General features: G+C 36.3%; 1 protein-coding gene and 1 non-coding gene across 4 annotated transcripts in view; both read left to right on the top strand.

Annotated features, from left to right (window-relative positions):
* The window catches only part of LOC135684764 (rho guanine nucleotide exchange factor 11), a 78,036-nt gene that overhangs the window by 48,887 nt on the left and 12,652 nt on the right, over positions 1–16,497 (top strand). For all 3 annotated transcript variants that reach the window (XM_065200417.2, XM_065200415.2, XM_065200416.2), the window contains 14 exons: positions 6,528–6,575; positions 9,071–9,089; positions 9,593–9,645; positions 10,416–10,464; positions 10,816–10,895; positions 11,739–11,821; positions 12,098–12,108; positions 12,582–12,644; positions 13,093–13,144; positions 13,874–13,926; positions 14,776–14,869; positions 15,067–15,149; positions 15,675–15,758; positions 16,113–16,154. In XM_065200417.2, coding sequence (XP_065056489.1) covers positions 6,528–6,575; positions 9,071–9,089; positions 9,593–9,645; positions 10,416–10,464; positions 10,816–10,895; positions 11,739–11,821; positions 12,098–12,108; positions 12,582–12,644; positions 13,093–13,144; positions 13,874–13,926; positions 14,776–14,869; positions 15,067–15,149; positions 15,675–15,758; positions 16,113–16,154 — 814 coding nt within the window. The remainder of the gene's footprint in view (positions 1–6,527; positions 6,576–9,070; positions 9,090–9,592; positions 9,646–10,415; positions 10,465–10,815; positions 10,896–11,738; positions 11,822–12,097; positions 12,109–12,581; positions 12,645–13,092; positions 13,145–13,873; positions 13,927–14,775; positions 14,870–15,066; positions 15,150–15,674; positions 15,759–16,112; positions 16,155–16,497) is intronic.
* On the top strand, positions 15,466–15,546 carry LOC135684988 (small nucleolar RNA snoR14). The gene has a single exon (XR_010515925.2). It is a non-coding gene; the product is annotated as a small nucleolar RNA snoR14 (small nucleolar RNA).

Here is a 16,497-nt window from a genome sequence, read left to right as displayed (position 1 = left end):
TAACCAAGAATATCGCTGAAGGCCTATGAAGTTTCTGGTGCTTTGTTTCACATGTAGCAAACACAATGAATTTCAAGGCATCTTCAAGAATGGAACATCTCCATGTAAACATTTTGATTGCTGCCTTTGAGATGCTGTTCAATACAGTGACGCTTGTTCATGTTCATGTTGCTCTTGAGCATATGGTCAGCGATTTCAGCGTTTTTAACTGCTACGAGGAAGATCAGTCAAAATTCCCTGCCCATCTCAAAGGGTTTACCAAGTTCATCTGCGATTCACAGAATCATTTTTCAGATTATCGGCAAAGAATCGTTATTTTTGTAATTTCTAGAATTTTTTTTGGAGCTATCTGTTTTTTTCCAGTGGGACATTTTTCAGCCCCCAGTTTGAAGGCATTTGCTCTAGTGATCCAAAAGTACCAAATTTTAAATAAGGCTGGGCGAGCTTCCAAGCTTCCTCTGACTCAGCTTCCATTTGCGACCACAGTCGTGTAGAAAAGCGAAAAGTGAAAAACCGAATTTAGAAAACAAAAAGTGAATACGGAGGATACCACGCTAGGCGATGCCTTTATGCAGCATACCAGCCCTTAGTGGCATCTCTTATTGTCTATACCTGTTTTTGCATTCATAACAATAATCTTCCATTTTTCTGAATGTTCAGTACTGACGTCTTTAGTATTGTACTGTACTGATCTTTTATCCGATTACCTCTAGCTTTAATCTGGTTAAAATATTTTGTGGTACCCTTAAAGATTTAATACAGTATTACTTTAGTGACAACATCAGTTTGGCAGTAAACGCCTGGGTTTGGTTTCATGGACCTTTGAGCTGGGCTCACCTGGGGTGAATTCCCAACTTATTCATGCCCCCCCCCACCTGTCAGGCCTGACGGTCCTTGTAATTGTAGGACCATTGCCGCAATGCTTTATCGAATGCATGGCGTGGTGAGGGCGCTGTCATTCAGTGCTCCGTCATTCAGCTTCTTGAAAGCTGAGGTAAATGTATTTTTTCTATAGGTTGGTTTGAAAACATTGGTAATACTTTTAATCTGGCTTGCTTTGTTAAAATCTCTGTTGAAATTTGTAGAATTCATGCACGGTATTTCCATTTGCTATAAGTCTACATTTCGATGAAGATTTTCATTAATTTAAGCATCCATCTACGTCATTTCTTTTGATTTGTTATGAATAGCCGGCTTAAAAATCGAGTATTTGTGGATTCATGTAGAAAAGTATTTTGTTATTGTCACTAAATTGGCCTAATTCGCATAGCATGATGCGACCTATGTTTTGACCTTTAGCTTTTGGTGATTCGTGAAAATAATAATAGTTTGTATGACAAGCTCCGCAAGTTTGTAGCGGTTCCTCATTTTCAAAATGTCATTAGGAGGCTAAGAGGTAACGAAAGCAGCGCGGTCGAATTGTAACGAACAGCAATAACAAAAAATCTTTGGTTTGCTTTTGCTCCAACTATATATAGTCTGGTTTGCTTAGTTATTTGATATTGATCTTGCTGCTAACGCACATCGAAACTCCGGATATCACTCTTACATATAAATGCCTAATGCTCAGCAATTTGAGAACTTCCTTGCTACGCCTAGAGAGGTAGCACGTGCGCACTCAGTTTTTCACCAGCAGCCGCTTATATTGTGTTAAAACCGAAAGAAGGGCCCCAGAATACGAGTGGAAGGATCTGACCTGGTGGCGATGCCACCCCTGCATCCCTTGCCATTATGCCACTTCTGATGCCACTTTCTTGTATTTAATCTAAATTTAGTTGTGAAACCAGTTCTGAAATTTTGTTTTGTTTTATACGAACAAAATGAATTATTATGCAACAAGGGAATGCTCCATACTGGTAGTTATGCAACATAAAGGCTCTATCAACGAGGTTCACTTTTCATACTTAAAGAAAATAATGAAAACCGCACTGCTTTTCTGTTTTTCTAATCCTTTAAACATTTATCACCTTCTACTCTGCCATTTCTTTGTAAGAAGTTTGCTGGAGGACGAGGTGAGAACGGTAGCATTCTGTCGTCCGTTTTCGTTTCCTGTAAAGCAATTACTTTTCCTTTTCATGATACAACTTTCAGAATAACTAGAACAACACACTTGTCTCCTCACCGGTTATGTTGTTCAGCTCCAGGGCATCCCTCCTTCTGCATTCCATCACAGCACCAGAAGAACATTTTGCTTCCAAAGCCAGTATTTCTTCCATCTGTTTCGCCCTATTCGACATTCACTTTTGCTTCTTCGGTTTGCAACTGGTCTGTTGTTTCCGTGTTGGTTGCTAAATTATACTTGTCTAGTTCGTTTTCTGTCTATATAAGACACCAACAATACTAACGGCGACAGACAAGGGTTTTGTTAGCCCCCAAGGTGTAAAATGGACGCTTTAGCCGAGTTCATGGTAAACGTCAGGAGCTTGGCCAAAGGAAACATTTGGAGTCTTGCCCAATGGAGAAGTAACTGTTATCATAATATTGACAATAACAACAGTACTTGGGTACAGCCTGTGAAGAAAGTATTCTTGTAGAGTTCAAGGGGGCGGGGGGGGGGGAGCTTAGGCTTCTTCACTGCTTCATCGTTGACTGCTTTTTCTCTCTCACTCTGCTTGATAAATCGTTCTCAAGGCATGCAGTAAACATTTGGTAGCTGCCATTTATTTTGATTTCTATAGAATTTGTCAACTTTTCTTCTCTTGGAAATGTTATCTTCACATGATTTAGTTAAAATACTCTTGCAAGTTTGAGAACTATCCAGCATTACTCGAGAACCTTTCGCCAACTCACAAAGCACATGGTCAATTACCGGTAGAAATAATCCTAGTTGCAGTGTTTTACTGCTAACTATTATTTTAAGAAACGTAATCATTTTTTGTAAAGAGCACGAAGCCTTACGAACAAGAGTTATAAGTTTCTTAAGAAAATTCTCATTCTGAAACAATATGAGTAACATTTTGTGCTTTCAAAAAAATTATATCAGCTTCCTTGAAGTGAGTTGTTACGCTTTCCCAAATTTTGTTTTTTATAATCACTGATAATTTTTCTGATAGGTCCACGTGTTTCAGACAAAGACCATGTGTTAAAATCAGTTTGATTTTTCAGTTATTGATGAAAAAGATTGCGCGAATCCATATTTGTATAATTTGTTTTGCCTAAAGTCAAAATAAACAAGTTCAACAAATAAATAAAAGAATTCTCATCAACTAATCTGATCAACGACAACAGTTCCCAAATGTATCACACCTCCCATCCCTAAAATCGCATTTTAACGCCGTATTTAAAATGATTGTACGCTAACAATTGATTGTTCTTTGTTGCATATAATCCAGTGATCGAATGATACGGCGAAATCTCTGCTTGTGCCTAGAAAGCCTCGCCTTAATGGTTTGTCTATTATTGCGAATTGCCAATTGATGGCTGAAGAGCTTTACTATTTAAAACCACGTATGCCAGTATCTACTGGTAATTTCTCTTGCTTTGTAGAAACTAACTTAAAATGAGCATCGGTTTGCTCGTGAATGCTGATTTCAACTCGTCACAACTGATGCCATTAAACTTATTTCAAACTTCCCATCCCATTTTTCACACTGTTCATTCCATTGTTTACCCTGTGCATTCCTTTTTCACACGCTCCTTACCCCTCTCTTCACACTGCCCTCCTTGTTCTCGTTTAATGATTTCTCTTAATTCCCACTTCAATCATTCAGTATAGCAGACAGATGAAACATAATTGAGTCAATGAATATAGAATTGAGCAACCTTGAATGTGAACAATGCTTTGTTATTTCATGATGGTGATTGTATTAATGCTAGCGGACGGCAGTGTAAAGGCACCAGCCTTTAGCAGCTGACAAAAACACGGACCACATGTGATTCGCAGAATCATATCTTTCAAAGCTTAAATTTGACTGCATAGAATGAAAAATAATTTAGACAAGGGACGAAAATCCTTTGTTGTTCTAGTTTGTAATTCTGCTCAGGATAACATGGAAAAAGCAAGCGCAGTTAGAGTACACCATTCTTGTGAGTTTTGTCAGATTTCCACGCATGCAAATTAACATACGCCCCTAATAATGAGCACGCAAGAAAAATATGATTGGCGTCAGTTGTTGTCCTTGTCGTGGCCCACGTGATTGCTCCAGAGCTCTCCTCTGCGTACCACTACTCGTATGTATTCAAAGACAAGCAGAGTTAACAAGCAGAGTTGATAAGAATGTTTGAGTGTCAAGTCCAGTATGCCCATGCTGGTATCCGAGGCAACACTGTACACACCCTTCTGTTTTTTATTATTACGCAATTGCAGCTGTTTAAAGGTATTTTGGCAGGCTTTTAGTTCAGAAGAGGAATGAATGAAAATGGGAACAAGAAGTTCTTTAAACAAATCTTGAGGCATATAGAACTTTGAACGGCGTAAATTTGTACAGTTGCTTAAGCCATTTCGATCAACACGTGTATTATGAAAACGTCATCGATTCAAAGAGAATGAATTGCTTTTATAGTAAAATGTTTTTACTGTTTATACCTTAAGTTGATGGCAAAATTATAGGCTGTGGTAGCGCTTTATGCCAGCTTTATTATCAGAGTATGAGAAAATCAATCTTTATGACGTTTCAGTGAGGAACGCAACTCAAAGCTCAGCACGCAGCTTACTGCAAAAGGTGGGTGGGATTGCGCAAAGTAACGGTGGCAAATGCGTTGCAGTCAACACGTGACTCCATTTAATTGTACAGGCACGTGACTCCATAAGTTATTGATAGTACAGGCAGCATATCCCCTTTCAGGAGATAATAGGAATTAGTAATTCGCGTTTCCCTGTGCTCTTTTACCATTCATGTCGATTGGCGTTTCCTGTCTCTTTTCTTTCGAATTCTGTTACGCTTCAGTTTCATTTCCTTTTTGGTACGTGTCTTTGACTTCCCAAGATTTCCTTAAACCAACAAGTCCATAGGTTAGCTTAATCGATCAAATCCCATAACATCAACGAATTTCCATCAGCTGATTTGAAGGTATGTTTAGCGATGAAGTTACCAAGCAACAGTGACAGTCATTGCAGTGATTTCTTGTGCTAACATTTGTTTCACTTAGCTTACGAACTGATCCAGTCTTATTGTGACATTGCTCTAGAGTATTTCACAATTGAGTTAGGCGGCTACAAGTATCAAATCACACAGGTTACCCTTCTTTCGATTACCCTTCTATAATAGCAGTTCTGTGTCAGAGGTATTCTGCTAAATATTCTAGATAGCTACATACAGGAACGTAGCCTATTCATGAAGTCACCCATCTGCCCGCAATGTGTCAAAAGCTTTTCGATGAAGTGGCCTTCACAGTACTGATTCCATTCTTTTATTCGGCAATATTGCTATTGATCTTATAAATACCCCCTTTCCTGGCTTTTGGCCACAAGCCGTTATCGTCTTTAATGCGTAACAATACAGCCTTTTTCCATAGAAACCAAAACACAATCTTCCTCATTCTTGTGTGAATCGAAAGAATAAAACTCATTCAGTTGTTCATAGGTTGACTTTATGCCCCGTCTCGCCACCGAACCAGACGTCTCCTCAATGGAGAACAGCTTAAAAAATTTTCAAAGTATGGACGTACAATCGTTATTGCGTACATGGGTTTGGCACTATGTTTGGCAAGGTGACGTCATGAAGCAACATTTATCAGTTCTGCACCCTGTGGTACAGGGGCAAGCGTCACAACAGGATGCCATTTTGATTCTATTACTTCTCCTCTGGTTGACAGTTTCAGTTATCTACGCTTACTGTCCCCTTTGATGCCCCCTTTGATGCCCCCCTTTGATGTCCCCTTTGATGTCCCCTCCACTTGCTTCGGGAAAGTTCAATTATCGGTTTGGATGAAATCATATACTTTTAAGCAATCATTATCTACATTCAGGCTCAAAAATAATTTTTGGTGCTAGTTTATGTGGTCCAATATCCAGTCCTCACTTCTTATAACCACGATATTCACCGCTTTTTCATCATTTGATAGAAAGAGCCAACTAAATGTACCTGATAGCTCTTTTTTGAAATTTTAAACTATATTATGTCTGAGCGCATAATAAAGGTTTTCCTCTGTCTGTAAATTATGATGACAATATGTATTGTTACTGCTTTCATCAGTATTAACGTTGTCATTATTGCCTAAATTTGTATTGGCTAAAGTGGTCATAATTACGACAATCTCGATAAGTTCACAACCCAAAGACCTACTCGTTTCGTCAGCGTATCGTGTTCCGTGTTTTACCTCAAACTTTTCAACAGGTAGACTTGTGATTGTTCAAATGACGGTCTATTCGACTCGCCTACTTCGTGGTGTTCAACATGCCCATGGCATGGAAATGGAACCGCGGAGTATGGAACCACCATTTGCAGCAATATTACCGTTGTATCTTAACTTTCGACTCAGGTCAGTCGATTCTGGTCAAAATTTTATTAACAGTTGCCCGAATTTGTAGTTAATGTTTTTCGATGTAGGAAAACCGAGTCGATAATGTTGGATGTTTTTGTTTATAGCGAGGAGCAAACGCTGTCAGATCAAGAAGCTGAGAAAAGCTCAAGCAAGTGAGTAGACTTTATATTGTTTGTTTAAAAGCATAACTCCAAAACACTTATCCCATTTTCAGAACAACGAAACAGTAATTCTTAGCTTTGAATCAGAATTTGACTACTTTTTAGCTTCTCTTATTGGGTAAAGTTTAGGCCCAGTTAATTCGATTTTATGTAAGAGTTTAATCTTAAAGCAATTTGTTTTGAATTAGATTGAAAGCTCTTGGTATATCTGATTGTGAGAAAGAGTCTACCGTCCCGATATATGCATCAATTTTCTGATTTCTTAGTTCTTACTCTATTAGAAGCTAAAAAGTACTTTATTATGGCTATCAGCTCAAACCCCGAGGTGCTTTAGCAAATATATTATCACAATGTTGTGGAATTTTTCTTTTCCTTTGCTATCTTGATTTTGATGTAATCACGGAGTCCATTTTAAAGAACATAGGACAGTTTCATTTAAGCTTTGCTCAGAAAGTCTTTCCGTGTATTCGATTTTCTTGTGCAGTAATAATATGGCTTTTCCTGTTTGTCGTTTTATCAATCTATGCTAGAGTATCGTGTTCACCCATCCATGATCTGTCAATTTTTTCTGCTTTTCCCATCCAACTCATTGATGCGTATATATCATGACTCAGTTTACGAATCAGTATCCGCGCGAGTTCACCCTTTAACTAGAGACAGTTAATTTTGCGGGTGCTATGTGGATCATGAAAGCGACTTTTGCTCGTAAAAAATTGATTCAGTTTTGTAAATGCGTCTTTTCAGCTTTCTTAACAATACAAATTTGACCTTGCGTCATGATTGGGTGAAAAGAAAAGACTTATTTAATTGATACATGCAGACATTGCGTACACCCTATCCCCCCTGCACATCTGAAGTGCACTTATATTTACCATGGTTCGAAACCTTACTTAGTACATAACCTAAAAGCAATTATTGATTTCTGTGCTCCTTTATATCAACCGAGTTATTGGCAGATGCGAGGCACTCAATTTGGGATTTACTATAATACACGTGGATGAGGGTTTTTGTCAGAGTAATCTAGATCAAGTATCGAGTTTGCGGTGACGATTTCTGGTATTTGTTTCTTTCGATCACTTTTCTTTAATCTTACTGAATAGAATGTTTTTTTATCATCTTTACCGTCACTTTTAGATACTTGATGTTTAGCCTGCGTATAGCCATGTATTCCAACATATAGACTGGTCATTTCAATTATGATAGTAATTCTAGTTTCTAGCCTGTTTTGGAAAACTTTTAACTGGGCCCAAAACTTTTGTCCCTCTACACGTAGGCTTGCAGCTGCTATTCGCAGTAAGATTCTTGGCAAAATTATTTGGGAAATTTTTCTGCTTCATATGCTAATGAATTTCCCTCCGTGTAAGATGTTTCAGCATAAAAAAGCCGACTTTTTTGTTTTCAAGCTTTGGGACTTTTATTTTTTGGATTCGAAATTTGAGCTCAGGGTAACTGGTCGATTATGTTGACACTTAAGTAAGAAACGAATTTTGGTATTTGACTGAAGATATCCAGGGGTACGTTTGTTCCCGTAGAATCTCAAAATGCTTATCATATTTAGGTAACAATTTCGAGAATCCATTAGTTGTCCCAATTTCAACTACTTCCTATCTCTGCCAACCTACTTAGAATTTATGTCTCTTGCTCTAATTTTATCATTGCAGGCATCTTGATAAGACATCTGTTTCAGCGCTTTTTCGCCTGTGCAGCTTAACTCTTTGAAAATTCTCCAATCCGCACTTATTTTGGCCTCTCTTTATCTCCCATTCTGACAAACCTTTTCGCTTCGTTTCGCTTCTGTTTGCCCATTCGAGACTTGACTTTCGTTATTTAGTAAAGCAGGGTAGCTCTGAGAAATGATTATGTGTAATTTTCTGTACTCGAAAAGGAGAGAGATTAAAAACTGACCCCATTCCTTCGTCTTAAAACAAGATTAAGCCTGTGAAATAAGTAACATTGTAAATAATTGATCCACCCGCAGGCCTGTATTTAATTTTTGTCCTCATTATTTCTTCACATCTTTAGCTTGTGTTTTCAAGTTTCAACAAATGATTTACGCTCATCCCGGGTCACTCTAATTTACTTGCTTTGAAATTTTTGTCGTCAAGTGATTAATTCTAGAACGATCATCAAATTGAAAAAAGGTTTTTTTAATCCTTTTTCCAAATATAAGCAGTTCGGGAAACCTCGTTAAAATTTCCTTAGTTGCTTTGTTAACTTCAGTCTATATTTTTGCATGATTCCGACTTATTAATCCTAATTTCGTTCATAATCACTAGAAATGGGACTTTTATTTATTCTTATATGCACAATAGCTGATCCTTGTTATCAATTGCTGAAACCCTTCACCAAGGGTTTCATTGTTAAGATGGCCAGTTTTTTGGCAGGTCAGTCCCTAATTCTCCGTAATTCATTTTCTCTTATATCGCCAGACTCCCTCAGTAAGGTTTTGTGACTCTGTAATAATTATATTTTTTTATCTTTTCTAGGTCACCAGGACCATATGAGGTATTGGAATTGAAATTGATATTTGAATGCGATCATTTGTTAGAATTTCATGAAAGTGTCAGTTGCTCAACATGTTTAAAGCTCCCTGCAACCATCTATTCCTCTCCGATACCCTACTTATAAATTATCGTATAGATTTGTAATAAAACCCTATTAAAAAAATTACCTATCTGTATCCCTGCCACCCCCTCCCCCCCCCTTTTAGCTCAATATCGATATTTCTGCCTCTAAATGGTGCACGGCCCAACTTGAAAGGAGGTGGTTTGGAACTTCGTGTGTTTGCTATCTGGCATTTGTTGATGACAAATCATTTGTCAAGATTGTAGGAGCCTTTAGAGCAGAATGTTTCACGACAGTTTCTGTTTGAGTTTGCGTCGCTTAATGCCCTCATTTTTGCTTACAAGTCGTATAACTGCAAATCATTAATATGATTGATATTGAACAGATTCAATCATTAGTCGTTAATGCAAATGTTTTTTATGTAATTATTGACTTTCTTTCAGGAATCACTACACGAACCAATCACTCGTGAACGTGAAAGTAAAAAATCGAAAGGGTACGTTAAAGCTTTATCTTGAGCTTAGGCCTAGCATTGCAGATTCGTACGTGGCAAATAACTGCTTGTGCCTGATAGCTTGTGTCCGATAGCTAGTGTACGATAGCTTGTGTCCGATAGCTTGGGTCTAATAGCTTGTGTCCGATAACTTGGGTCTAATAGCTTTTTTTGATACTTTATTTAAAGTGGGATAAACATTCTAGCTTTATTATAAAAAATTACAATAAGCTAATTAATTCCAATTAACATAACAACAAGATGAAGAAATATATATGTATATAAGGTCGTAAATTAAGATGAGCTTTATAATCTATATATCTATGTGATGTATCCTAGAATCTATATAATCTATATAGCTTGTTGTCCGTTAGCTTGTTGTCCGATAGCTTGTTGTCCGATAGTTTGTGTCCAATAGCTTGTGTCCGATTGTTAGTGTCCGATTACTAGTGTCTAATTGCTAGTGTCCGATAGCTTGTTTTACATGTAAAGATACAAAGAATGTTTGTATTTCTCTATAACACTATTTGGGAGGGGTTGAATGGAGACTCTAAATATTTTTGACAGCTAGTAAAGAATGTTGGAATGCATTACCTATAGCTATAGAGATAGTGGAGTTTTCAAATGTTTCATATATCTTCGGTGTGTTTTTAGCTTAGGTCGTGTTCGCGTTTATAATGAGCTTTCACCCTTTCATGAAATATACTACTAAAGCTGTTTGCTCCTTAGTAGTTTCACGGCTGTTATTTTAAACTGTAATTTTTTTTATTTAGGGACTACCCAACGAAAAAGAACAACCTCACTCATGCACAAAGTGTCAAGGTTGGTAGTTTGTTTTAACTGTTTACTCCGTTTGTAAAATTTATCAAGTATAATAGATTTGCAATAATGTTAGTTTGGGTGCATGTTTCTTCTCTGACTTCCATAGCCTTTTGTCTAGATGCTTCCAGAAACTGTTGTTCAGATGATTCGGCACCAAGATAACGCTTCTCGTATTTTACTAGATTTAGGAATCTTAACGTAGTTAATGCATGGATATTGAGGAAGAATTTTGAGTGTTTATTGGAAAGCATGAGTTCTTGTTTTGTGCTCAGAAATATGGGCGAAAAATAACCTGAATTTGCAAATGACATTCAGAACTAAGTTCTCATTTTCTGTCTTCTACTGTTTCAGATGACTCGAGAGTTCGTGCGGCTGCTTGACCGAAAGAAGACCATCACATCTGTCAGTACTGAAAAAATTGGCCAGAAAGGGTAAGCCTTTTTTTACTTAAGTGTTTTCATACACCGTTTCGATAATTGTTAGTTGACGTAACTAAGCAATTGGCTGGTCTTTCTTTTTTTTTCTTGGGCTATTAGGGCAGTAGCCGAATCTTTACTTCTGTTTAGAGACTTTGAACAATAGGGGTTTTGTAATAAACATGAAAATAGAAAAATGCCAATGATATTTTTTGCACTATACACAGAAATAAGTATGAACCGTTTACATTAACGATTTATGTTAGCACTAGTATTGAGGGAACTGAGTCAGGCTAGCCAATTATCTTGAGAAAGATGGAATGAACGAGTGATCATAGGAATAGAGAATCTGAAAATGTATACTTGTTTTTTATATATATACTTTATATATATATACTATATATATACTAAGAATTTAAAAAAACCATCTTTTTAGGCAGTGGATTCTCTGAATGGTGTTTGGGATTAAAATGATATTTTTACAAACGATGATGATAACTTTGATATTCCGATGAAAAAACTGTTTTCCCTTGAAACGAATTGCTGAGATCCCGATTCCCTGTTGTCTGTAACCCCTTCCCAGTTCTCCATTTTTCGCTCCTCCGTTAAAGCTTCAAACCATGTGTCTGAAATGAACCAGGTACAACTGCTTCTTTGAGATTCAGTTAGAGACCAATTAAGAAGAGAGAAAAGTCTGTTTTCAGTATTTGCAATAGGTATTTAGTAAGAAAATTAAGACGCAAATGTTCCAGCTAAAGACTTAAGTTTCTTTGGTGTCTGTTCAATACCTCTTGATCGGTATAGGATTGTCGGTTTAGCTAATTGAAGGTGTTTCTTGATTTCGTCTTTCCATTGCAGCGATGGATTGAATATGGATAATGGGGTTTATGTGGCGCAGCCGTATAACAGAAAACCCGACTCTCCTCCAATGTCAGACGAAGGTTGGTGTATTTCCAGGCTTTATGTTTCTAAACATTGTCAACATAGTACTGACGTCAAAATGTCTGTTTTCTGTCCCCAAAGAATTGGATTTAGGCATCATTGATTGTAAGGAAAAGATCGTTGTGCATTGATAAACCCTCATGTAACCTATATGTCTCTTAGATATTACTTCTTGGTGTTTTTAATACGGTTGCACATAATTCAATTCCCGTTTTAGTTGTAGATGTAAAATGTCTATACTACATTTTAATCTTTGTCTTTTTTCTTTTTTTTAGAAGAGGAACAGGTACGAGTCAAAATTTTCATCATTTAACCTCAAATATATGAAATTCAGTTTCAATATTTTATCTGTTTTTATCAACGATGTTTTACCTAACGAAGTTTTTCTAAAATACCATTTAATGTTTATCGTCTAAAATTATGGAAGCCTTTGTTCACGCCTATTTCACAAAATTTATCTGAGAATCATTTGAGTTCTTTTTTTTGCTTCTATTTCCCATTTCTCTAGGCCGCTTTTTTACACTTTCCTTTCTGCCCCGTTTTTATGTGATAGAAGGTATGCAAAGTGCAAAAAATACTTGTCATCTAAGTTTGTGATTAAATGCCGACCTCATGCCAACGGCGAATAACAATGGGTAGCACGATTTATGCTTCAGGACAACTCTAGGAAAATCTTCCCTGTTCAGATTAAGTCAAGTTTATCAAAATCTTTAATCCGATACATTGTTTATGTTGCAATTGTGTCTTTTGCAATTGTAGGACGAAGAGCTTGAATTAGATGATGTTCCTTCGCTTCCATGGTCGCAAATGGTGGACAAGAAGGTATCAATTTGTTTATAGTGTTTGTGGTTCTGTTCCCTGTAGGAGTCGTTGTAACACAGAGGCGTCTGTTTTCATCGCGTGTGTTTTAAAGTTTATACCAGTTGTTGGTATTCCGTTTTGAAAGTTGAATTGGGCCACATGACGAAAAATCTTCATTTGATATGAAAGTTTTATTATAAATGTTTTAATTGTTACAAGATAATTAATAAAAAATTGTTCTTATCGTTATGGCCAAACTCTAGATTGGTCTTTGGGTTTTTGGGTTTAACTGTGCTGAATTTAGCTTACTTTCCTTAGCTTTTCTGTACTTCTCAGATATTGGAAAATCTATAAGGTATTGGATGACGATGAAAATGTAAATCAACCAAATGAAAATGTGCCTTTTGAATTTGAAGATTCTTTGTTTTGTTAACTTTTAGTTGATCGCAGATGATTTTTACTTTTTAAGATCATAAAGAAACTAAAAGACAAAGAAGTGAAGAGACAAGAAGTTATTCATGGTAAATGGCTTAACAAGCTGTATTTAATGTTATTGAAAGTAGAAAATCTAAGTCAGTAAAAAGTGCCTCATTTAAATTGTTGCAATGCAGATGTCATTTTTTCTAATATCTTAGTTTAAAGGTCATGATTTTCAAACTATAATACTTAGCTTTTTTAGCAAAGACAACCAAGTTTAAGAATTAAAAACTTCCAAGATAGATTTGTATGAAATTTCCATACAAGTCTTGTTTGACTTCACCTTAGTGTAGAGCATGTGGTATCCGGTTTCTCTAATGCACTTTTTCGATGTTCGATTTTAAAGTTTATTCAGTCTTTTCTTATTTTGCAAACCGACTCAATTTTGCTTTTAGCGAATCCCAAATTTTCGTAGTTAACAGAAGTTTACTTTAGAGTTAGTTAATCATAATCCCATTTTTGAAATCTGTATAAGATCGCCTTAATCTTAAAACAAGAGATTTGAAAGAAGAGGACCATCGCAAAAAACTCTCATGTTTCTTTCCAATTTGAACCAAATCTCCGCCCATGGGATTAAGCGACTTACGTTTTGTCGATGTTTTTAATTCCCGTGTGATTCGATTCTTTATCTGTCAAAATTTCGCAGATTTTTTGTTTATTCAATTGAAATCATGCTGGCATTTCCAAAGTTGTCTTTAATACCATTAATCTTTGTGTATGTTTCGCAGGGTTGAATTGTCAAGATGTAATGCTTCTGTTCTTATTTTTTACAGAGCTAATAAATACAGAAAAGACGCATGTTAGGCATTTAAAAGTTCTTGAAAAGGTAACACTCCGAAATTCCCCTATATTTTTATGATGAACTTTCGATCTGTTGCAACCAAGTTCTTGGAACCGAAACGTCAAGAGACGCAAACTCCAGTTTATAAGGTCATTGAGTCCATCCCCTTCTCCCTCATTAATAATTAATTGTTTAAACGTAACTAGCAAATGATTGCAGAAAATATTTTTTGTATAACTTGGAATAAAGTCACATAAACTGTCAGCTTTTGTTTTTGGACCAATAGAAAGTAGTCATGGTATATGCACAATTGTTAAGTAATTAAATACACAATACAAAAAATAGATTGAGTCAATTGGCGTTCCAAGTAATTTTGGCAGGCTTAGTGCACTAGTCATATTAATTGCAGACTGTAAACTTCTATGTTCCAGATTGTTTCTGAAATTAAAGGGATATTCAATCCAGCGTTTCTATTGGACCATATTCACCTAGAAATGACCGCGCAAATAGGCTACAATAAGGGCTATTTTTTTTAATATAATAAGCATTTAATGTTTATCCATCTACTTTTAAACCGTGTGAAAAATCAATTTGAGGAGTAAGAAAGCGGGACCGCTTGCTGATATTGATTTTCAGTTACTACTGATTTTGTGTAATTGTTTTGCAACTCTAGTGGTTATGTTTCAAAGATCGTCCCCTCAGACATTTCTGGATGCCTGTTAGATTTTCAACTTGTCTTAAAAGTATATGTTATGTCACTAGATTTTAATAATTTTGCCTTCACCTTGATTGAATCATTCGTGTCTTACATCAATGGTATGCTGTACATTTTAAGTTTTTTTCCAAAGTGCTAAAAAACAATTTCGTGTTACGAATTTGCATTATTTTTTGCAGGTCTTTTTAAAACCAATGCAAGAGAGGCAAATCATGCCACCGGAAGTTATCCAGCAAATTTTCCCAAATCTTGCAGAGTTAATCGAAATTCACAGTAAATATTTTTGACAATATTTCATTTTTTGTCATGGCTGTTTCTGTTAGGCATAATCCTTGATTTTGAGCAAATATATACAGATCATTAACAAATATGTACAAGTCAATCTAAGTTGTAACATTTACAAATGAGAAGTTGGTGGTATTGAAACAGCATCTAGTTGCAATTTCCACTTAAGATCCATTTTTTTCTAGCCTCGCTTCTGGCAGATATGAACACGAGGTGTGCCCAGCAGGGGGACGTTATAACTTCAGTTGCGGATATAATTCTTGCAAGAGTGAGTTCTTTCGAATCGAATCGTTATTTAAATGAAAGTCGAGTTGAATTCTAGTATGCCTTATAGACGTGGCCTGGCGGATTAAATCTCGATTTTGTTCCGACTGCTCCCTATAATTCCTTATTAGGAAATTTTTATTTTTGGAAATGACAATGTTAGATTTAGAGTCAGGGATGAGATTTTTTCTGCGGCAGCCCTCATACAAGATCAGAAGAAACATTGTGGCAGAGTGAGTGCCGGCCTGAGTTTGAAGGAGTGTTATCGTTTTGTCAGTTACAGAATTGGATATTTGGCTTGGAATAATAAACTAGATGTAGAGAGCTAATGATGAAATACAATAATCTGTCAATCCACTGATTAAAGGTGATGAGAATCAACAACATAAACTGAAGCTCTCGAACATTAACTTCATAGACCTTGCATTTGTAATCCCACTCTTGGTCCATCGGCTTAATAGCTTAGCGTAACATTTCAGCATTTTTTGCACCGAGTTTCCAATCATCAAATCGTTGTTTTCTTTTCTAGTTTGACGGAGCTCCCGGCGAAAAAGCAAAAGAGGTTGCTGCTTTGTTTAATCATAACCAAAGGATGGCTATGGAAATGCTAAAGGTACAATATTTGTCGAATTTTTTTATGTCAGTGGCATCTTGGCTCTTAATGTGATAATATATTTTATTTAGCATAAAAGTAAGGGGATGGCCCCTTTGTGGGGCTGGCCCAGAATGATTGTTATCGCTAAAATTGTTTTCTAATTGACTCGCTGTGCGCTTTCGAGCACACTTCCTTCGTCCTTTTTTGCATTTATCAAATTCGCGCAAACAGGGCCAATTCGGCGAATAAAACGGCCTAAAACAAGTCTTCTTTGTTGTCAAGACTACCATGCAACTAGGTAGTATACAAATAGAAGATATTAGGTGCTTTTTAGGGACCCTCTTCTTTACATATTGTACGTTTTCGTTTTAGAACCGTACCAAGAAAGACAGTAAATTAGCTGCTTTCATGGCGGTAAGTGGCATTTCATAATTCTTTTTTATGCATACAAGCGATCCAACGATAAATCCTGTTTCGTTTTAAGGACAAGTAATTCAATTTTCTTCCTTGAATTTTCTACATGCTAAGAACAGAATTCTACCAAGTTGGATATTGTCAAAGTTTTTTCTAAAAAATTGTGCTCTGTGTCGTATGTAACTATCCTATTTTGTTTGTAAATAACGTTAAAAAGTTTTTCTGTATCTCAAAAGAATGAAAATAAATTGTGTTTTGTACCCAATCAGATCATTTAATATCTGGCGTGGGCATTGATTCTCGACTTCACCGTCTTTTGACAATCGTACTTTTTGATAAACCA

This window comes from Rhopilema esculentum, chromosome 21, assembly GCF_057945365.1.
Source record: "Rhopilema esculentum isolate cy_ngs chromosome 21, ASM5794536v1, whole genome shotgun sequence".
In the NCBI taxonomy this organism is placed as follows: domain Eukaryota; kingdom Metazoa; phylum Cnidaria; class Scyphozoa; order Rhizostomeae; family Rhizostomatidae; genus Rhopilema; species Rhopilema esculentum.
The sequence above is the reverse complement of the archived record's forward strand: the minus strand, read 5'-3'. Positions and strand labels throughout refer to the sequence as shown.